We start from the raw sequence: 21,724 nt of genomic DNA, 5'->3' as shown, positions 1-21,724 counted from the left end.
ATCAAGTAAGCACATTAGTCACTGCAATACGCCTAAACCACATCACTGCCATTTCAGACTGAACACAGTCCAAACGCTGTCACATGCAAATGAACATGAAGGGACGCGGACGATCACTCAAAAGCTCTGGCATAGCAGGTCTCGCAGTGGACTTTCCCACCGTGCAGGAACATGCTGTCGAGAAGTTCTCCCATCGGCTTCCCGCACACACCGCACTGAAAATGTGGGAGAGTGTTATTAGAAAATGCATTTAAGAGGGAATAAAGTGAAGAGCAGACAGGACACGTCGTCTATCGGCGACGGCTGCGCTCCTTTTACAGGAAGACCTGCTGTTTTGCTGCTTCAGCGTTCCTGGGACAGAGAGAACCGAACAATCTTCACTGATACTGAACTCACATGAGCTGGTTCCTCGTTTATTAGACCATATTATGTAGTTTAGAAATTCCAAATAAGTGTTTTGATTCAAGAACAGGCATGGCAACAATGTATGCCTATTCTGAACAAGAGTGAGCTTTTTGTTTCATCACATCTAAACTGGATTCTTTCTTTGGCTGATTGGACATTCATAATTACACATTAGAACACTTTTTTTTCAAGTGAACAAAATCTCCAAGTGTCACTTCAACGACGAAGGAATATTCCAGCTCAATGGAGGCCGCCTCACGTCTTCAGCCGGACAGCATCGGAGCAGAAGTACCTTGAAGCAGGCGGGGTGGGAGTGGATGTCGAGGTGATCGATGGAGATCTTGGCGTCGTTCCCCACCAGCTCTCCGCAGTATGTACAACTAGATGTCGGGGAGCTGTTGGGGAGGCGCAGAGATTGTGACAAGTTAGTTTGGCCAGTAAAAAACACAAGTGCAGCTCTGCTAAAATACGCCATGGCCCTCTCAGTCCGGTCGGTGTGAGGGGGATCTCCAAGTGGAGGTTTCATGTCCCAAATCCAACCTCCTAATCAGCAGGCCTGTTCCTGCAGACGCAGAGGGAGGAGGGGCTCTGGCTCGAAGACAGTTTTAAATAATTGTGATGTTATTAGAATGAAGAGGAGGAGTTTCTATAAGAGTATTAGGACCGAGACTGATGCCAAATTAACTGTGGAAAGAACAGCAGGTAATGAAAATATGAGCAATGTGAAAGCAGCCGACTAATCAGAGAGGAAACAGAACAATAAGTCAGTTTAGAGGACAATGTCTTTACCTGAAGTAAGTGGACGGGCTGCTGTAAGAGGAACCCACTGAGCTCGATGTCAAGTAACCTGAGCCACTAAGAAGAACAGAGCAGTTTGTCGGTTGTCATGAAGCTGGAAGGATTATTCATATAAATCCTACGTGTTTTTGGTCCTACCCGTAGTTTGTGTCCCTGGCGTTATGCAAAGACAGCTCCGTCGAGTTGACATACTCCTTCACGTACACAAACGCCCTTGAGCAGGTGGAAGAAAGAGAATCAATGTGCTCCGCAAAAACATCAGTCATCACTTTATTTGTCACGCTTGTGAAAATGTCTCACTTTTTGGCCTCGGGTTCCGGCGTTTTGAAGCTCTCCTCTTCTACCGTGGCAGACCTGGAATAGGTTTCATAGCTGCCAGACAGAGCGGCGGTTAGGCAAACGCACGGCAAACGTCTGTCAGACGTAACTCAGGAAATAATGGTTTATTAATGGCGCACTGTTTAACGGGCTGTGAGGTGAAAAAAAAAGGCACATTTCCAGCGCACATCATTAATCTGACATCTGGAGACTGATAATTACAGGCAAGGAAATGAGGGCAAATTGAAAGACAGCAGGAGATCACATCTCGTTCCTTTAACGTCAGCATCCGAGCCGAGTCAGAAGTCTTTCTGCTCCGTGCAGCAGTTGCAGGTAACTTTAACTCCAGACTGCGGTATTGAGCACACACAGCTGCATTCCCACAGGATTTGACCTAAATCTCTGCCCCCCCCTAAATAAGGCGGCTACTACCAACACGAAGACAACAGCAGATCTGGTAGGCGAGAGAATTAAAAACCCAGCATGGGATAACCTAACGAACAAAACAGAATATGTCTGTTGTTGTTTCTAACGTAATACATTCAAGCTTTTAGTGACAGCAACCAATCTCAATGTGGGACAGCAGCAACGGGACAGGAAAGGCTTTTACGAGAACTACGAGACAACTCGCCGGGACATTTGACCAAGAAGCAATTTAACTGGTAACAGGCGATGCTGTCACGATCTGGCGTAAAAAAGGATATTAATACATGAGTTAGAAGGCCTTTTATGAGAGTGGCTTTAAATAGCTGATCAATATATCCTCAATAACTGATGGGCAGGAGTGAATCGAATTTCCCTCGGGCTTTACGGCGACCACGAATGTGTGCGTCGGCATAAACATAATCCTCATCTTGTTTATTCTTACAGTATGAGGGGGACACATGTTCTCCCAATCCGTGTGTCATTCTGGAATTACTCTGCTTCTACACGACACCCTGTCTTTTGGGGACGCGGGGAGGCAAACTAATGAGTGCATTTCACTATTGTGCAGCACTGGATCCTCACTTGATGTTTTTAGATCAAAAGTTCCTGCGTGAGCAGAGTGTCTTCAAAAAATCAGGAAAACCGATCAGACAGCCGAAAACCAAAGTATTCCTGCTTTTTACCGTCTGGCGTTGGTTAACTCACCGATCCGAGGTGGCCTCTGGTTGACTCTGCGTCTCCCTGGAAAGGAATGGAAGCCGTGTTAAGCTTTCACCTTTTCAGACTGCGGCCGTCGATACGTTGGACGGTATCCAGAAAAATCAGATGTCTGCAGTTGTTATTCATAGATGAGGCTGAGCGTGGCCCGCTGCAGAACCGTGTGGGTTTATTGGTTTGGGTCTTTTCTCTGTGCTGCAGCCTCATTCTGATCCTCGTCTACACACACCTCTGACACTCACTCCCTTCTAATCACCGCAGGGTTTCATCACAAAACTTGAGTTTTAAAGCTGTCGGATGTCCCCCCCCCCCCCCCAACCTGATAGTGGTGACAGTCGTGATCGTTTGTGTCTGCGTTTCCTTGGGGCTACAGGAGAGAGAGAGAGAGAGAGAACATCCATGCATGATAATAAGCCCGGCAGTGCAGGTGAAGAAGAGAAGTTTTGTTTTTCCCAGAGTGAGCAACCAAGTATCAACTTGTATTTAAATGGCTGCCAGTCACTAAATATTTAAGTGTTTTAATTACTGCTTAAATTAAGTCAAATAAAGTGGTTTAATTAGCATTTAATGAGCCACGGCTGAGATACCGTTGCTCTTGCTCCTCTTCCTCCTCAGTAGCGATGTTATAGACGGTGGGTGATGTCCACCGGTCCCACGGGGAGTCATTCTCATTGGACCTTTGAACACAAACAACGACGACATCACACTGTAGCATGAGGGGATGAGGGGGTGACAAATTCCCACTCCTCTTGTAAAGCAACAGAAGAAGAGGCTGGAGGGGGAGGGGGGGGGGGGGGTGTAGTAGTTGTGAGCAAAGGTTGCACCATCTACACATCTGACCCATTTTTTATTAGCATGAGTGCAACAATGATCTCTGGCACAATGAGTAGAGACTGCAAAAGCAAGTTAGTTCACTACAGGGCACAGGAATAAAAGCAGAGGACACACACACACACACACACTCACACACACACACACACACAGATTTAAATGAAAACAATACTTACTTTCTCTCAAACTTGATCAGCATGGTTTGATCTGTGGCTTGGCTGAGAGGAGACACACGTTGAACGTTTTTCAGCGCGTAACGGACGTGCAGCGATGAATAAAGCTGCACCGTGAGAAGGTGTGAGAGCAAATCAAAGTGGCATCACCTTTCTGCAGGGCCTTCCTGCTTAGGCGTGCTGGTGTCCAGTGTGAGCGCCCAGCGGTGAGTGCCGACACTGGGGAGACAAAGGGGGGGGCAATGTAAAGGTTCTGATTGATTAAGCAATTCAGACTAAGTTTATATGTCTATTTCCTTTCCTCTCACGTATAAATTTAAAACACAATGACGCACTGGACTCCGATTAAAATCTTGTGGCGTCCACATTGATGGGGGGGTGACACCCTCCTCGAGGTATTTCAGTGCATTATTGCTAAAACAAAGGCAGTCAAACATGTGAAAATACTGTAACATTAGAATTCAATAAAAATTGCCTTCCTGGATTCCTGGGGATTTAAGTAATAACAGTAATACCGATGTTTGCATAGCAACCGCAAAGCAAGTTGGAAACTACAAAAAACATAAGCAGCAACCAAATTAGAATTATAGTAATAAAATGAAACTAACTTAACAATATAAATGCATTAATTGATGATAAAATCAAACGACCAGTCTAAAGTAGAGAGGTTGATTTAAGGCGGACGATATCTGGGCAGTGCAGCAAGTCTTATTTTCTTACCATCAACTCTCATAAGGGCCTAAAATTGTCAGCCATTTATCAAGCAAAAGAATCCAACATCTCTTCCAGATGCTCAAATTTAATTCTTTGTTTTATTTGGTCATAATTTGAACAACTCTTGGGCTGTTTGAACATTTAAAAAAAATACAAAAATTCTGAAGTTTTACTTACTACATTAATGCTAAATAAATAAATAAAATAGTAAGCTAGTGAATTAGTGTAGTTCTATTTAACTGAATGTTAACCTGATTGCAGGTGCTGGGTGAGTGAAACTTACATGCTTTCTGAACTTGGGTCTTTGTTCTCTGTCGCAGCCGGTAGTTGACTTCAGAAAAAAAATGGAATTAAAATATTTTGTGCAGTTCCACATCTTAATGTTACCAGTCTTAAAAGATCACACGTTCCTGCGTGAGCAGAGTGTCTTCACAAAATCAGGAAAACCGATCAGACAGCCGAAAACCAAAGTATTCCTGCTTTTTACCGTCCGCCGTTGGTTAACTCACCGATCCGAGGTCGCCTCTGGTTGACTCTGCGTCTCCCTGGAAAGGAATGGAAGCCGTGTTAAGCTTTCACCTTTTCAGACTGCGGCCGTCGATACGTTGGACGGTATCCAGAAAAATCAGACGTCTGCAGTTGTTATTCATAGATGAGGCTGAGCGTGGCCCGCTGCAGAACCACGTGGGTTTATTGGTTTGGGTCTTTTCTCTGTGCTGCAGCCTCATTCTGATCCTCGTCTACACACACCTCTGACACTCACTCCCTTCTAATCACCGCAGGGTTTCATCACAAAACTTGAGTTTTAAAGCTGTCAGATGCCCCCCCACCAACCTGATAGTGGTGACGGTTGTGATCGTTTGTGTCTGCGTTTCCTCGGGGCTACAGGAGAGAGAGAGAGAGAGAGAACACCCATGCATGATAATAAGCCCGGTTTATTTTAAGTTTAAAGCTTCATGATTCCTGCAGCGTCAGCCGAACTGATGCGTCTGCTACGATAGCTGCTGATTACTAATAAACGTGGATGCAGTTGTATGACGATCTGCATGATCATTCCTGTACCTGTCGGAGGAAACATCTGAGCGGGGCTGGAGGAGGTCAGAGGCGCTGCAATAAAGAAGAGTGCCTCATAATCTCAAGCTGCTGCATTATGCATGCTGCGATGCGATCTGACTGGCTGGAAAAACAGTCACAGCTCCAAACCAATATGATCACCTGTTGGGGGACGTGGTCCCTATCGGATACGGATCAAACGGATCAGCCGGGCTGAAAAAACAATTTCACACTGGTTTCACTCTCAATTGTCACCGCGGCCCGTCTCGCGTCAAAGGAATTCTGATCACATTGGCTCATAATGGAAAGACGTAATGCAGTTTGAATGGAAAACAGCACCACAACAACCAGGAGCCAAACTCAGTCGGTATCAGACGCTTTAAGGCCAAAGGCTATTTTATAGCTGGATTGCAAAATGTGTAGTAATAATACATGTACATTAAAAAATGTAGAATTATCCAACAATATCTCACTAAAACCAAGAAATATTTGTTTATTTAGAGAATAAATCTTAAAATGTAATCCTATGGGGAGGGGGGGGGTCAAACCTACGTGGTTTCTTCATATATAAACTGCATTTAATTTCATTGCTATAACACCGACAGGCGAATCATCTACCTCTTGGTTGTAACACGTGAGCTCCCGGGATCTGCGCCGTCGCCCATGCTGCACGACGGGCAGGAAAGGGCAGCGTGGAAGACGGCGCCGACAAACGGTGCGAGAGGATGAGAGAAGAGGGCACGTAAAGGCTACTGTGGTTCTTCCCATGCACTATTTACAACCCTGGCTCTTCAGAGACACTCGAAACCCACTGAGCAATTTCACATGCATGAAAACCTGAATTCAGCACAGAGCAAAGTTTCTTTCTGTGTGTTCTCGTACCTTTTCTCTGTAACGATCACAGTTTCTGTGGTTATCGTGACTGTCTCTGTGGAGCTGGAGCAGGAAGGACTCAGTATGAAGCATTACGAGGCACATATCAGACTCAAACGGGTTCGTTAGCAGTCGATAATTGCTTAAGAGCATCCTGTCATCTCCCTCTACCTTTGCTGCGTCGCTTTGTTGGTCTCATCCGCCGGTTCCTTCTCCTCTCGCTGGGCGCTGAGGCTGGTGGGGACAACACAAAGCCACAATACTAATCAGCACAGAACATCCTCTTCTACTTCCAGCCCTGCTTTCAGATGAGATGTGGCTTCCTGCATCAAAGTATTAGTCGTTTCAGGAATCTGCGGCTTTGTTCGTTTACGGCACGGAGCAGGGAGTTAGAAAGTAGAGGAGCCTTGATTTATGGATAAACTTGAGGGGTGTGGGATTTATTAAAAGCCTCGCACCTCGGGGACTTGGGATGCCTGCCCCCCCCCCCCCCCCTTCATCTGTGGTGCTAAGAATTAATGGCGCGCAGGGAGAGAGAGGGGGGGGGGGGAGGTTGTCCCACGTCTGTCTCGTTCTCACCTGTGTGTGTCTGTGTGGCCTGCGATGACGTCATTGGACAGGAGATCCAGGCTGCCACTGGTCTGTTCTGGGTGTGGATCACTTCAAACATCAAACACAAAGTGAGGCACGCAGAAGACTTCAAAACGGTGTATATACGGCGAGGTAAGTTCAGGTAAATGGAGAGAACTATTGATTTTCCGCTGATGAAATTCTACGCTCGACTCTGGATGTAGGGCTGGAGCGGTAGAGAGAGCTCTCCCAGTACCTGTCAAAGCCCCCTAGGAGATCCTGGCTCCAGCGTCCTGGGCTGGGGGGGACAGGCTCTGCTGGTGCCTCGGGACTGTGGAGGAGGAGGAGGAGGAGGAGGAGGAGCAGTTGAGGAACAAAGTGCGAGTTTGAGATTCAGTGATTTCAGAAGCATAGCAGGTCATCCGAGGCAGGTTGAGCAGGGAGATATTTTGAGGTCCTACAGTGCCACCTTGTGGGCAAATGAACAAACATGACAAGGCTGTTTAATTGCAGGAAGGGTGAGAATGTGATTCAACGAACCCTCCAGTGAGAACCAGGAGGTCGTCTGTCGGAACACAATTGCTGATCTCTGGGACTGGCTCCAGTTCGATCCTGCAGACAGCAAGAGTGAAAGTGATTTATCATTTTGTGATTAGTCATAATCATTATCAGAAGATGTGTGCTTGAGTGACTGGTATTTATATATATATATATATTCATTTTGTTCTTTTCCTGTACCTGTGTGGACTCGTGTCAAACGAAATGAGCGTGTCAGACAAGGCAGAGAGCGTCTCACACCTGGAGATGTGAAAACAGAAGGGACGCTTTCACTCACACATGAAATGAAATGAATTGGCAAAAGCACCTTGTGGGCGAAACGCACACTGGAAGGCAGCTGGAAATGCATTTAAAGCGATTCACGCCCAGCGAGGATGAAGCATTTACTACCGGTTCCGTTCAAACTGAGTTGAATTTAGCTTTTTAGCACGGCTCTGCAGTTTAATTCGTGGAAATGCAGTTACGTTACTGTGTTCTCAGCTCGGCGTGTAAAACCTCAAAGAGGTATTATTAACGTTTGCCGAGTCACAACGTGGCAGCGCCGACTTCGGTGCGAGGAAATCTTACCTCGGCTTTGGTTCCGGTTCTGATTCTGTATTCACCATGATGCCTGTCAATGTGGAAACTGGGGCAGATGGTTCTGGTTTGTTGATCACTAGGATGTCTACTGCAGTGGAGACTGGAGCAAATGGATCTAGTTCTGGTTCTGGTTCTGCATTCACTATGACAAATGTCGCAGTAGAGAATGGAGAAGATGGTTCTGGTTCTGCGTTCACTGTCAGGTCTGCCACAGTGACCACTGGAGCAGATGGTTCTGGTTCTGTGTTCACTATGATGTCTGTTGCAGTAGAGAATGGAGAAGATGGTTCTGGTTCTGCGTTCACTGTCAGGTCTGCCACAGTGACCACTGGAGCAGATGGTTCTGGTTCTGGTTCTGCATTCACTATGACAAATGTCGCAGTAGAGAATGGAGAAGATGGTTCTGGTTCTGTCTTCACTGTCAGGTCTGCCACAGTGACTACTGGAGCAGATGGTTCTGGTTCTGTGTTCACTATGATGTCTGTTGCAGTAGAGACTGGAGCAGATGGTTCTGGTGGTGCAGGTTCAAGGGGAATGGGTGACTCTGGGGTAGGAGACATTGGAGCCGTTGGTTCTGGGACGGTTGGCTCTGGGACAGAGGAAAGGTCAACCAGAGGCGTGTCAGCCTGTCCAGAACTCCCAGGTTCTGTTCCCATGGTGACTGTTTGGACGTTGTCGGGGATAAACACGGGGAGAGGCGTGTCCTTCTTGGTGCACCCTGGCGTCGTGTCTTCAAACGGATCAGCCGGTATGACGGGCGCCGGAGGAGGGTGGACGTCTTCTTTCTCGGGCCTTTGGACCGACGTCTCGCCCTCGCTCTGAGCCGCCAGCTGGTCGAAGGCTTCAATGGCCGACTTGACCCTGGTGTCACCTCTGAAAACCACAACGGCGATGAAGAAATGGAAGGAGCGGGAACCACTCGTGAAAGCGGACCGATGGACTCACATTTTCCACGGCTGAGTCTGGGGAGGAGCGGGACCCGATGCGAAAGGGTTGACCGGGGAGGGGGGCGGAGTCCTGGTGGGCGCCAGCGATGAAGGGCCTTCTTCATCGTCATAAATCTCCACCCTGCATTGTAGCACCAATGAGACAGAGCAGCGTGATCACATGGCAGCTTCTTACTCCTCTCTGAGGTACTGAAAGTCGCATTTACCTTTTAGCCACAAACGGTGACCCGCCTTGGGCTGGAGAGGCGTTTGCTGCTTCTTGTCTCGACCTTTGCAGATTTAAAACGGTGATTTTTCCTAAATGCGTCATCACTTTTTAAAGATGTCAGAACTTTTGGACCGTGCCGGGTATAGTTCCAGCCGGCTTGAGGAGAAACGTAAAGCGTGCATACTCAAATTTCTTCGCAGCAGAAAGCACATACGATCGTTGCTTGGCCGAGTTCTTCAGAACGCTGCCGGCCGCCTCCGTCCTGCAAAACCGACCGTTACCGTCACGCCGTCGCTCCAGCGTGCACGAGCATTTAATCCTCGTGGGTTCATTTGTGCGAGGAGATTCTTACCGTCGCTCCTGCTCGTCTTTGCTGAGCTGGCTCTCCCGGCTGTCTGAGGCGGGCTTCACGGTGTGGGGGGCTCTGAGGAGCAGAGCAAACACCGTACGGCGCATGAAAGTTCATTCTCATGAAATGTGACATGAAAATCTGCTCTGTGTGCGTGTGTGTCTGTGTGTCTGTGTGTAGGTGTGTGTGTGTGTGTGTGCTCACATTTTCTTGTAACTTTCTGAAGGTTTTTTGACGAATTGTGTCAGTCCGCTATAATAAAAAATAAAAGATTAAAGAGGACGTTACTGTGGGATCTAAAACCTCGACCTGCGAGCGCTTTGACATACGAGCGTTCCGAGATACTCGTAATAAAACCAAGCGATTAAAAATAGTTTTTTTCCACTGTAATTAGCGTTGATTTGTTCGTTTTAGACGGTCTGAACGGAGTAAATTGTCTGACCTGACAAGAGTCTCATCAAGGTCGAGGTTCTGTTTGGGGAACCAGGTCCAGTTCAGAGAAGTCATGTCAACTATCTAGTTACGGTTCTTCTAGTATTGGTAGGTCATCAGCAGGATATAAGATGGTTCTGACTAAAGAAGAAAGACTGGAAGCAGCTTTTACTTGGCTTTGTTAGATGCAGAGGATGGCGCCGCCTCGTCCAGTTTCGTGAACACGCCTCTGAAAGGAAAGCAAGTGCCCATCAGATCCTGCCTTCGATGATTGTCTTCAAATTAGACGTCTGAAGGCGAGACTGACCTGATAAGGAATCCGGATTTTGGTGCTCTAAATTCAGAACAGAGACTTGCTGTCAGAACAGTGCTCTGTAGAAACTCCGTGACATTTGTGGCGCATGCTCACCGTTGGGTATCCGCCTTGGTGGGCCGTGGGGCGGGTTCTGTCGGTGATGTGAGTGGACTGGATGCAGAAAGGGCTCCGTTTGGACGGCCGGCCTTCACTTCCGCTAGCCTGCGTGGATGCACAGGATTCTGGTTCTGTCTGTCCAAAAGGGATCAGCAGTGCATGATGTGTGCACAGTAAGTGCATGTGTGCTTTACCATGGTTTCACTGCCGCGGCTTTAGTCTCAGAACTGCTATTGCGGTGCAGCCAGCTATCATCTCCCCTCAGCCTGCTCCGCACTTTGGTGGCATCGAACACAGCTGCTTTTTTACCCTCTGAGACACACACAAACACACACACACACACACACACATCTGTGTCATTACACACAGTGTGCCCTGTGGCATACCCCCATATTAATGAGCCTCTGCTTGAATGTAAGCAGGGACATTCAGGCCAAAGAACCGCCTGAATGTTCAGGGCCGAGATCAGAATGTAGGAAGCCTCTATGGGCAAGGCACAATCTCACGTTCAGATCAGATTAGATCAGATCAGATCAGATCAGGTCGGATCAGATCAGATCCGCCCGCTCACCTGACGTCATGCTTGCTTTCAGACGCTCGTCTCGCTTGCTGGTGCTGCTGTCGTTACAGGTCACCTGGAAAATATTTTGGAAACGGTACGACAGGGATCGTGTGAAAATTCCTCCGCAGAGATTTAGAGCATTTAATCTGTCGTGAAATGATCAATCCCTCCCAATCTGGAACACGTGCTCGTTCAAGAATGCTTCTGTTTCACCCTTTAGACATGCAGATGATCTCGTCCGACCACTTCTTACAGAATATCACGATTGCCTAAATAGGAACAAAGGCGCGTGCACGCACACACACACACACACACACGCAAAAACAAGTAGGAGAGGGGCCTTTGTGTTTGGATTTTAAAAAATACTTGAAAGAAATGACTAAATATCTCTTCAATTCAGCCAAATTCAAATGCGTTGAGCCCTCGGTTTATTTATGGTCAGAATCACGCACACGTTCCCCGGATGAAAAGGAAAACACCGGCGAAACGCAGACGCCTGGTCCCTTGTCTGAAAGCTGACGCATACGCAGAATACAAATAAAACTCCTATTTTTCCTTCTTCAAAATGTCAAAATGGCTCTTTGGGGATATTGTTCTATCGGTGACAGAGCAAATACACACAGAGGGGGGCTCACAAAGCGTATTGATCCTCGGTTTAACACATCAGCCCATGCCTGATCAATGATTGATGAAGAGAAAGCGTATCAGCGAGACACGCAGCCATGACGGGGGAAACACCCAGCAGCAGCCAACGCCTTCAACCCTCTAATGTGGTGTGATTGATTACTTCTACGCTCCAGACACTAAGCAGACCATCTTTACAGCTTATTTGTTCAGTCACGTTGTAAAAGAGACACAGGTTTACCTTCTATCCAGCAGAGAACGCGTCCACCCAGCAGAGAGGAAGTCTGTCTCACAGGTGTATCAGAGAGAACAGGTAGAGGCGTGAGCGTCGAGCCCAGGTAGACGCAGCAGGTAGGTGTGGGGGTGGAGCAGTCTTTGTTTGCCTACTCATCTGTGTGAGGTTAACCAAGAAGTCATTAGAGCGTTACATACCTGTCATACAAGTGTGTGTGTGTGTGTGTGTGCGTCAGAAGGGCACAGTGACTCACAGCAACGTCTCCCCCGGGGAGGGAACGCCGCTCTCCTGCTCACTGGGCCAGAAAGCCAACCCAGGAAACGCAGACATCATTAATCTGAAACAAGGAGCGACGCACGCAAACTGGTCTGAGATCAGCAGGAACAGCATTCCACCCATCAGGAGAGGTAACATAAAACCAAACCTGAGGGAAAAAACAAACAAAGTGTTAGCAGTGTAATGAATGGAATGTTTATATTAGAAATAAAAATGAGATTTCAGAAACCAGTTATGTCTGAGTTTAATCTCCATTAAATCTGTATAGAAATGTGTTTTCTGTTTAAATGAGTCAAAGACAATCAAAATGAGGACGTCCGGCTCTTGTCCTGACAACAAAGAGCCGTATCTGAGCAACCGGCAAACAAACAGCACAGCAAGGAGCTCCGCTCCATCTTCCGATCCAAAAATCAATATCAAACTGTGCACACAAGTACAGAAGGATGATCCGTTCGGAGAGCCGGTGTGAAGCGATTTTGCAACCTGACAAAGGAAGGAGATGCAAATGAGCAACTTTGAGAGTTTCCTGCTGCCACGCAGAATGACAAGTGCAAACAGTCGCAGCTATTGTCTAGTTTCTCTCTCCCTGTTTTCCTCAACCAAATAGAGAAACCAGTCGGACGGCTCGGCTCAAAGGCGCTGAAGTGAATCATTCGAGCGCCACTGGCGCGGAATTAAAATGAGAATGCAAAGGATCCAGATTTACTCCGCGCCCTGCGGTGCGGTCGCCACACCCCAGACGCAGAATGAAAGAAAGCTTCCCTGAAAGATAAAAAAGATTAGAGCCTCGGTGACAGGTAATCAACACATTCCACTCCCATCGATGACGAGACAGGCCCAATTTGAAGGATTTAAGTTGTAAAGGAATATTGTAAATAAGATGCATTCCTTTCCCATCCTATTATTGTATTCAGCGACGGTGCTTCGTCCTGATAACCATTATGTGACAGCGGCAGCAGCAGCACATGGCAGTGAATTTTTGTCATGCTATACAATTGTGATGTAATCTGTCCTCTTCTCTGCGGCCTGCGTTGAGATACACGTTCAAGTATTTAATGGGGCAACAATTCTCTTTATCGAAAAAACTCAAGCGTAACCGACGAGACGAGCAGCAGCCTGGAGTTTTCACATTAAATATCACATCACATCAAATGTGAATTTAAAGAATGTTTTATTGGTGTTTCCCTGTTTATATAAGGCAGATTGGCCGTCACACAGACGCAGGTTCCCACTGACGTCAGACTGCTGCAGCCCAACTTTAAGTGGAGAGACCGGCCTTTCTTCAACACGCACCTCATTTCGTTAGAAACATTTACAGTATGCACGTCAAAGCCATCAGTAAGTGTAAGATTTTAGTTCTAACGAAAGAGAAAGGCCTCAGGCTACACAACCATAAAGAGCAGCATCACGATGAGTGAAAAAATACAATATTTATATAACAATTATGTAGTATTTGAGTGACTTCACAGTTTATAATACAGTGCAAGAGCACATTATCAATAAAACTACAGCTTTTACTAAATGCTTTATGATACACAGCCCGCTGGCTAGGATCATCTGCTGCCACCTGCTGGTGAAAATGGTGCACAGCCATTACAAAGGATGGAGCAGGACAATGTCTTTTTCCACCGCTTTAATTAAATAATCCAGTCGGCCCGACTTGATCGCGGCGCGCCTCCACTGGAGCATCCCGTCTTAAGTGAGGGTAGCTCTGCACCGTGCGTTGAATCCCCTCCTTCAGACCGACCACCGGTTTGTAGCCCAGGTCTCGCTTGGCACGGTCGCAGCTGTAGTAATGGTACGTTCCAGCGAGGGCCACTCTCATTGGCGTAAACGTTGGTTTGAAGGACACTAGCGGGCGCAGAATCAGGGCCAACAACCAGAGGAGCAGGGCCAGGCCATACACAAGAGGGTAGGGGAGATGGTAGCGGGGCGGTTTGTATCCCAGACCCACCAACAGCTCAGACAGAAAGTCCCAGAATCGAACCGGCTCGTCGTTGGTGATGTGGTAAGCCTGGAAAACGACACAGGAAGGGATGTAGCGTTTGGGTTTCGTGGAGTATTTCACTCGGCTCTGCCTCGGACTTCACGCCCACTCACTTTGCCACATGTGGAGGAGCCCGGCTGCAGGCTTTCAGCAGCCAGGATGTGGCCGTGCACCACGTTCTCCACAAAAGTGAAATCCACCAGGTTCGTCCCGTCACTGGAGAAAACGGAGAAAGAGAAGGTAAACACAAAACATGAAAATAAGCTCCGAGGACCGAAGCCAAAAATAAAATAAAGATGCAAATAACGATTCTAGCGGCGTTTTGGTCGAGCAAGCCGGTAACAGCTACTCCAGCGTGGTTAGCAGAGACGGCTAACGGAACTAGTACCCGCCTCATATGGCCTTTACAGGTGGGTGACATAAGTCGTGTGCAGTAATCCAATTTTTAAATGTACACAACACACAGCTTTGATCCATTTTGTACATTTATATATATTTATGTTTAGGCGGTTGCATCGATTTCCAGGTTAAAGGTCATGTTTGTGCATTCACGCTCATTTATGAAGTCCACTGACATTTGTTAGCATTGTTAGCTTTCTATTAACCTCAATAAAAGGCATAAATAATACCTTCAACAATTTTACAGTAAGAATCGTGAGACTTGGGGTCATTTCTTGCCCTTGCCCTTCCTGCCCTTGGTTGAATATGCATGAATGCAATCAACCAATCAGCGAAACTGCTTCAACCTACCCGATGATGAACGTCATCCTGCCCCTGCGGGCCATGTCCACGAGGACAGGAACCAGCTGGGGGTCCCGAGGGCCGAAGATGCCATGAGGACGAACAGCGACGGTGAGGAGCCCGTTCCCCGGCCCGCAAGCCTCAAGCACCAACTAAAAACAGAAGCAGTGAAAACATAGTCAAACTGCAAAAAAAACAAGATGGAGGAATACGGAAGGGCCTTGAACTACTCACAAAAAGCTAGGATTCAGCTTTTAGGATGAACCTCAAACGCATTTTACCTTTACAGGTGAACTTAATGTGACCTCCACTCAACCTTTGAATGTCCAACTGTTCAGCGTTTCAGAACTCGCTGTTCTCTAAACAAGGAGCAGCGGGAAAACTCACAACAAACACTTGATCCATGAATGGACCGATAAATGTCCTGCTTCAATCAGAACCGGTCTCCTCATCATGCCGCTCACCGAGACGACATATTCACATATTTAAGAGTCATTTTAGATAAATCACCTTTTCCTGCTCGATCTTGGTCTCGGTGTAAAAGTCGAGGGGCTTCTTGGCGTACGCCAGATCCTCTTTGCCATTCTTAATATCTCGTCCTTCGTACACCACGCTGGCGCTGCTCGTCAGGACCAGTTTCTGGGAAGATAAAAAAAAAAGGTGAAAGCGCTTCAACTAAAACATCATCGTTGTCAGAAAGCGTGCACATACCCACCGCTCTCCCTCCCCCCCTCCCTCTCCTCCCCCGCCTCACCTGTACTCCAGCTTCGGTGCACGCCTGAATCACGGTGCGCGTCCCATCGATGTTGACCCTTTTAAACAGCTCACGGTCGTCACAGGCAGGCGCTGGAGACGCGCAGTGGAAGACGAGGGACACGGCCTCCAGGGCTGGCAGCAGGGCCTGACGCAGAATGAGACAGAACTAACTATTAATGCAGGGTCCCCAAACTACGGCCCCGCCCCCTAAACAATGCCAGAGACCATTAAAAATAGTATTTTCCTTTCCATGCCACACGAGTAGCCGGTGGGGGATCAATAATGGTATTCGGTGCATTTAAGAGGGGTCATTAATTTGATCTTTTGTTTCCTAAAATATAATATTGATAATGGAGACTATATTAATATTATGAAGAAAAGCATTCTTCCTTTCGTTTGGGACAAACGCTTTACATCGGATGGTGGTTTGGGGGGGAGAAAGCTGCAAACTCCAAGTCAACCTAAAAGCATTCCAGACACAAAATGGCACTAAAACTTGAACTTTCTCCTCTTATTGATTATCGGTAACTGAAACAAACTGGCCTGCTGGTCGCAGAGGTCCCCCCGGTAGAAGGCGACACCGGGCAGCTCGTAGCTCTTCCGGATGTCGAACACGGACACGGTATAGCCCCGGTCCAGCAGCTTCTCCACCAGGTGCCGGCCCAGGAAGCCCGAGCCCCCGATGACCGCACACCGTTTGTTGCTCTGCGTGACGGAGCAGGCAGCATTAGCATCGCGCTAACAGAGTCGCGCAACACGCGTTTATAACTCACCGGTCGAAGACGCGCGGCCATAACGAGAGAAAGTTACCGAGAAGTAGCTGCGACTCGGGAAAGGGCACTGACGTCACAAAAAAGCGACGAAGAGTTTGAGCTTCTCCTGTCAGAGTCTACGCTCATTGACGTTTTAACTTTAATGCAGGCGCCGCACCATTTACCGCGGAGTGATTCTGAACCGACTCAGAATCAGCTGACTGGGAAGTGCGCTCTGATTGGTCGGGCTTGAAGCTCGGCGAAGTGTTCGTTCAACAATAACCAATCGCTTGCGTAGCACGTCAAAGAACGCCACGATTCTAACCAATCAGCGGTCACGGAAAGTGTTCCGGCGCCACCTCCTCACCCGAAGAGCACGCCTTCTAAAATACGTCAGACGCAATCTTATTGATTACTCTCATATTCAGTATTAATATTTGTTTTTGATCGCTTTTCATTTCTTTGACTTGATTTGAGAAAATTATTCAGACTTAAGTCGCGCGTTTCGATGTATGTTAAACGGGAAGAACTCTGTTGTGTAATTATTATTATATTATTATTATGTAATAATTATACTTTCATCGTCGTGTTATTCTCTATATCATCATCTTCTTCATCATCTTCTTCTTTTCTCATATTCTAAACTTGATTAGTTGTTACCACGTCTCGTGTTCTCGTTGCAGTATTTAAAGTACTTCAATCGCTCAGGCTAACGCGTCATGCACCTCGTGATACTCGTCAACCAATCATCTTTTTCTTCCCGACCGGTGCGTTAGATTTTTACTCCCGCTCGTGCCGGAGCGGATCCCTCGCTGACGGTGAAGCAGCCTGGGTCGCATTACCACGCCCACCCTCCATGACAGCCGCCGCAGAGCATGAAAACCTCGCACCGTTATTTCTACTTGCTCGTCCTGCGCGGTAGAGAATCGGCTTAGAAGACAAAAGGAGCTGTTTTAGTGCAATCGAACGCTTTACGCCAGAAACGGATAAATATATGCACGCAGCGGAACCCGTTTCGTCATTCCACCGTCCATCCTAAATGACGCGCATCTAATTCAGAGGAAAACATTGTTCGCTCAGTGCGTCTACACTTCAAACACGCAGCAACCGATGGTGAGTCATAATTAATATGTCATAACCTAAATCAATCTAATGGGTATCTTCATCATTTATCACACTGGTCTTTTTTTTCAATCTGGAGAAACGCCCCTTCTCCCCTAAGATATCTCTGACGTCATACATGCGTCATAGTTTATGTCTGCTACCATTTGGATAGTTTTTTCTGACCCCCTCCTCCCCCACCAGGCGACCAGTGCCAAAAGACCGTCCTTGCAGGGTCCCGTGCCCCCTCCTCGCAAGAAGACGACCCCCAAGCCAGAACTAACCGAAGAGCAGAAGCAGGAGATCCGGGAGGCCTTTGAGCTCTTTGACACCGACGGCTCCGGGTTCATCGATGTCAAGGAGCTCAAGGTAGAAGCGCTCAAACGTTGTTGACGTTCATCGGCGTAGCGCAGGGGAGCCATTTGTGTTTGTGCTTCGCTCTCCTCCGTCTCACCAGGTTGCAATGAGAGCTCTGGGGTTCGAACCCAAGAAGGAAGAGATCAAGAAGATGATCAGCGAAGTGGACAAGGATGGCACGGGAAAGATCTCCTTCGCAGACTTCCTCGCCGTCATGACACAGAAAATGGTTTCTATCTGTTTTAAAGTACACTATCCACGTTTCCCTCGTCCGTCCTCCCCGCACCACTTGTAAAATGGCGCGTTGATTCGTGATCGCTCTCCAACGTCCGTGCGTTTCAGGCCGAGAAGGACTCCAAAGAGGAGATCCTGAAAGCTTTCCGCCTGTTTGACGACGATGAGACGGGCAAAATCTCATTCAAGAATCTGAAGCGAGTGGCCAAAGAGCTGGGAGAGAACCTGACAGACGAGGAGCTGCAGGTAAAGCGCTGCTTCAGGAGACACGAAGTTCCGCTATCAGAATGCGTGACTAACCGTATTGATCCGCCTCCGTTTGCGAAGGAGATGATCGACGAAGCAGACCGGGACGGAGACGGGGAAGTGAACCAGCAGGAGTTCCTGCGAATTATGAAGAAAACCTGTCTTTATTGAGAGCTGGTCAAGGGTGGGGGCAGGGGGGGGGGCAGGATGCTTTTACATGCTTTCATGCTGCAGAAATATCTATCGGTCAAAATCCTGATTGTTTCGTGTCGTGCATTTTCACTTAAAATGTTTTCTCATGGTTGAAACGCAGTATAGGTTTATTAAGAACACACAGAGAGCGCAGAGCTAGCCCTTTTCTAAACACACTCGTAATGGAGCTCACATTTACAGGGAACCTGGCACCCTCTTGTGGTAAGAGAGCTGCCGGTGCAGCGAATCAGAGATTTGTCACCACCTGAATCTAGTCGGTCGCTCCTTGGGACATAATCTACCTCTCTAGAAGCGCCATCAAAACCTGTCCCTGGCTTTTTGAGCAACCCGGCTGAAAGGACAACAAACAAACAAACAAACAAACAAACAATGCTGACATCAAAAGTTCAGTGTCTGTCCCAATGTGGTGACAAACAGAGCACATTAATCACACAGTGCATCAGCCTGCCTCCATCTGGGATGTTCCATTGAGGGTGTAACTCCAGAGTTTTAAGTCTGGCCTCTTGTACTCTCCAGAGTACCCGTCCTGTGTACTGAGTATTTGTCCCTCTGTATTCTTGAACGTTTTGTAAAATATGCAGGCTTTAAACAGTAAATCTATTATTGTATTGATACAGTAGAAGTGTTTTGCAGTACAAATTAAATATCTTGAAGCAATTCACGCTTTTGTCCTTACTATACGCAGCGTCTCATCCATGCAATGCCGTCTCACATCTTCTTAAGTCCATAAAATAAAATGGTCGTCACGTTCTCGGCATACTTTGCTCTTTGACTTTGCTCTTGGCGGCGCGCCGTATCCTCTGCTGCAGTTCCCGCGACCGGTAGCCGTAGACCAGAGGAACGAGCAGCACCCCCAGGTTGTAGCTGATGGTGGTGGCTATATCAAGCGCATCACTGTGCATGGAGGCAGGAATCAGATAGCTGTCCGTGACCAAAGGGACAGAGAAGAGGATTATCTGAGCTACCTGGAGGGTCAGGGTCACAAACGCTCGATTGGTGCAGAGCAGTCCTGCGCGCATGTCCCAGCAGAGCAGACAGAAGCTTCCCAGGATGGTCAAAAAGCAGAGGGGCACCAACAGCGCCGTTCCCACGGTGCAATAAAGAACCAGAGCCGACGTCGCCGACACGCAGGGCACCAGGATGAGAGGTCGACAGCGGGTCAGGGGGAAATTGACCTCTACGGTGCTGAGGCTGATGGATAAAGCCACACTGATGAGCACCGCTGATAAAATCCATATGGCTGCAACGGCTGCCCGTTTCCTTCGAGGACACATGTAGAACTCGTAGTACAGGGGCCACTTGACTGCTGCAAAGCGGTCCATGGCCAGAGCGGTGCTCAGCAAGAGGTCCACCTGTTCAAGGTGGGGAGTGAGACGCAGCCCTTAGTTCGGCTGCCAGCTTTTTAGGGGTACAGCTTTCAGGAGAGGCGAGTGACAGATAAATAGATCATAGAACACAAAGAGGCATCCAGGCAACATGAGGGCTTTACATTTTGAAAGTTAAAAAGCATGCAGGGACCCTGTAATGCAGTAATTCAAGTCCAAATTGGAGGGTTTTTTTTGCCTAAATTTGTTTTAAAATAAAACTTAGATGCATTTTTTGTTTTCATTCACCGAGTCAAATGTAATTTCAGTGTGAGAAGTATGAGGTGAAATCCAACTGCTCTCGTGTAAAAGCTAAAAATAAAAAACTGTTTTCCATTCACCATATATATATATATATATTTAACTTCTGCTGTATTGCTCTACCAAAGAAAACCATGTCAAGACTAAAGTGTGATACTACTTGGTATCTCTAAGACAGACCAGTTGAAACCTCACATTTAAGACATTTTCTTACAGACCAGGTCAAATATACTGAGTCTGATCATGCAGTACTTCTGGATGATACATTTCTGACTGAACTGTAAAATAGGAATCTATCCTTTAGATTTAGTCCAAAAGAACAGAAAGCGGTCTGAATTTAAGACTGCTAGCCTCGACTGCAGCTGTAACAAATATAGATTTCACAATTTGAATCAGTGTTTTAGAATATAATAGCACTTTATCGTTATTGCAATTAAATTAAGTAAATAAATTATTTACAAACCAGTGAGCAGGCCTGGTCAGCAGCACATAAGATCAAACACTGGGTCACAGGTATAGCTTCTTTCCACCTTAAAAGAACCGCCTTGGTTGTCCAGATAAGCTGCTGAAATGGTAATGATCATTATACAGGTCACATGAAACACCAAACACCAGAGCGGTATCGTGAAAATCCGTCCAGAGACGAAGTATTCTAAATGTACAGTACCTGAAAGTTGTCACACAAGAGGAGCTGTGAGAGGAGCAGGAAGGGAGCATGTCTGAGGAGAGATGGGGAGCGTGTGAGGACCAGGAGTAAAGGAACACTGAGAAGGACGTTCAAGGTGCAGCTCACACACATGCTGATCATCTTAACCCGGTGGAAGACGGTGGAGTTGATCTGAATCTGAGCCTCCACTGTCGTCACGTTGCAGAGACTACTCATTGCATCAGGCGCTCCGTGACCTGCCTGCACAATCGTCTGGTTCCATAGGAGGAACAAAAAATACAACATTAGAACAGGAGACATTGTAAAATGACTTGCTATTAACTCATCCTCACCTGTTGCTGCTCAGGCTTCTCCTCGTGGGCTTCTTACTGCAGACACAGGCTCAGACATCCTTTTCATTCTGACGACTGTGGAAGCAACGCAGGCAGTCACTGTTCAGACCTCCGGCCTAGAACCATCAGCCACGCGGACCAGCAGAGTCAACAGCTCGTGTTTGCCGTCAGGATTATATTTAGAATTACACAAAAGTCTGAGACAATATTAACACATCCGCACAGAACTGTATTCTACCGGTCAATATTTGCCTGACAGCAAGGACGCCGTCATGGAAAATATAAGGCCATCTGCTCTCACACACACACACACACACACACACACACGTAAAACTGAGAAAGATGTTTTGTGCACGACTAAAAAGAAAGGCAATTGTTTTCCCCCAAAGGTAATTTAATAATTTTAAAAGACACGCAATCAGAAACAAACAATGGCTGAAATGAAACGTTGGGAACATTCATTCTGTGAACGTCATCCGTTCATGCCGGCAGACAAAACAGTCACGCTTTTAAAACCTTAATAGAACAGGGTCAGAAATTCAATATAAATCTTTAATTCATAACAGGGAACTCAAACGGGTCAAATGTAAAAACCAACAGCTCAGGTTTTCCAGGTGAAGCCGATCCAATCCATCGTCACATACTGACAAATA

General features: G+C 47.2%; 4 protein-coding genes across 4 annotated transcripts; 1 reads left to right on the top strand and 3 right to left on the bottom strand.

Moving 5' to 3' along the window:
• Positions 1 to 16: 16 nt before the first annotated feature.
• znf185 (zinc finger protein 185 with LIM domain) lies at positions 17 to 6,512 on the bottom strand. Its single transcript, XM_068740313.1, has 18 exons — positions 6,480 to 6,512; positions 6,318 to 6,371; positions 6,054 to 6,101; positions 5,598 to 5,648; positions 5,445 to 5,489; positions 5,217 to 5,264; positions 4,892 to 4,927; positions 4,666 to 4,713; positions 3,819 to 3,887; positions 3,672 to 3,713; positions 3,252 to 3,341; positions 2,984 to 3,031; positions 2,653 to 2,688; positions 1,504 to 1,575; positions 1,342 to 1,416; positions 1,195 to 1,260; positions 698 to 800; positions 17 to 215 (listed from the first exon to the last, which is right to left on the bottom strand). The coding sequence occupies exons 3-18, from the start codon at positions 6,098 to 6,100 to the stop codon at positions 114 to 116; spliced, it is 978 nt and encodes a 325-aa protein (XP_068596414.1). The 5' UTR covers position 6,101; positions 6,318 to 6,371; positions 6,480 to 6,512; the 3' UTR covers positions 17 to 113.
• Positions 6,513 to 13,220: 6,708 nt separating this feature from the next.
• Positions 13,221 to 16,338, bottom strand: nsdhl (NAD(P) dependent steroid dehydrogenase-like). The gene is made up of 7 exons (XM_068740560.1): positions 16,318 to 16,338; positions 16,088 to 16,249; positions 15,543 to 15,689; positions 15,299 to 15,427; positions 14,798 to 14,940; positions 14,161 to 14,263; positions 13,221 to 14,074 (listed from the first exon to the last, which is right to left on the bottom strand). The coding sequence occupies exons 1-7, from the start codon at positions 16,336 to 16,338 to the stop codon at positions 13,694 to 13,696; spliced, it is 1,086 nt and encodes a 361-aa protein (XP_068596661.1). The 3' UTR covers positions 13,221 to 13,693.
• A 952-nt stretch (positions 16,339 to 17,290) lies between these two features.
• Positions 17,291 to 18,425, top strand: cetn2 (centrin, EF-hand protein, 2). The gene is made up of 5 exons (XM_068740163.1): positions 17,291 to 17,409; positions 17,602 to 17,766; positions 17,855 to 17,983; positions 18,097 to 18,234; positions 18,316 to 18,425. Exons 1-5 carry the CDS (start codon positions 17,407 to 17,409, stop codon positions 18,403 to 18,405), a joined length of 525 nt encoding a protein of 174 aa, XP_068596264.1. The 5' UTR covers positions 17,291 to 17,406; the 3' UTR covers positions 18,406 to 18,425.
• A 765-nt stretch (positions 18,426 to 19,190) lies between these two features.
• Positions 19,191 to 20,955, bottom strand: LOC137895302 (olfactory receptor 4K13-like). The gene is made up of 3 exons (XM_068740783.1): positions 20,740 to 20,955; positions 20,536 to 20,637; positions 19,191 to 19,799 (listed from the first exon to the last, which is right to left on the bottom strand). Exons 1-3 carry the CDS (start codon positions 20,953 to 20,955, stop codon positions 19,191 to 19,193), a joined length of 927 nt encoding a protein of 308 aa, XP_068596884.1.
• Between the last annotated feature and the right edge of the window lie 769 nt (positions 20,956 to 21,724).

The sequence above is a fragment of the Brachionichthys hirsutus genome, chromosome 6 (genome assembly GCF_040956055.1).
Source record: "Brachionichthys hirsutus isolate HB-005 chromosome 6, CSIRO-AGI_Bhir_v1, whole genome shotgun sequence".
NCBI classification, from domain to species: Eukaryota; Metazoa; Chordata; class Actinopteri; order Lophiiformes; family Brachionichthyidae; genus Brachionichthys; species Brachionichthys hirsutus.
Note: the sequence above shows the minus strand (reverse complement) of the source record. Positions and strands in the feature narration are given on the sequence as shown.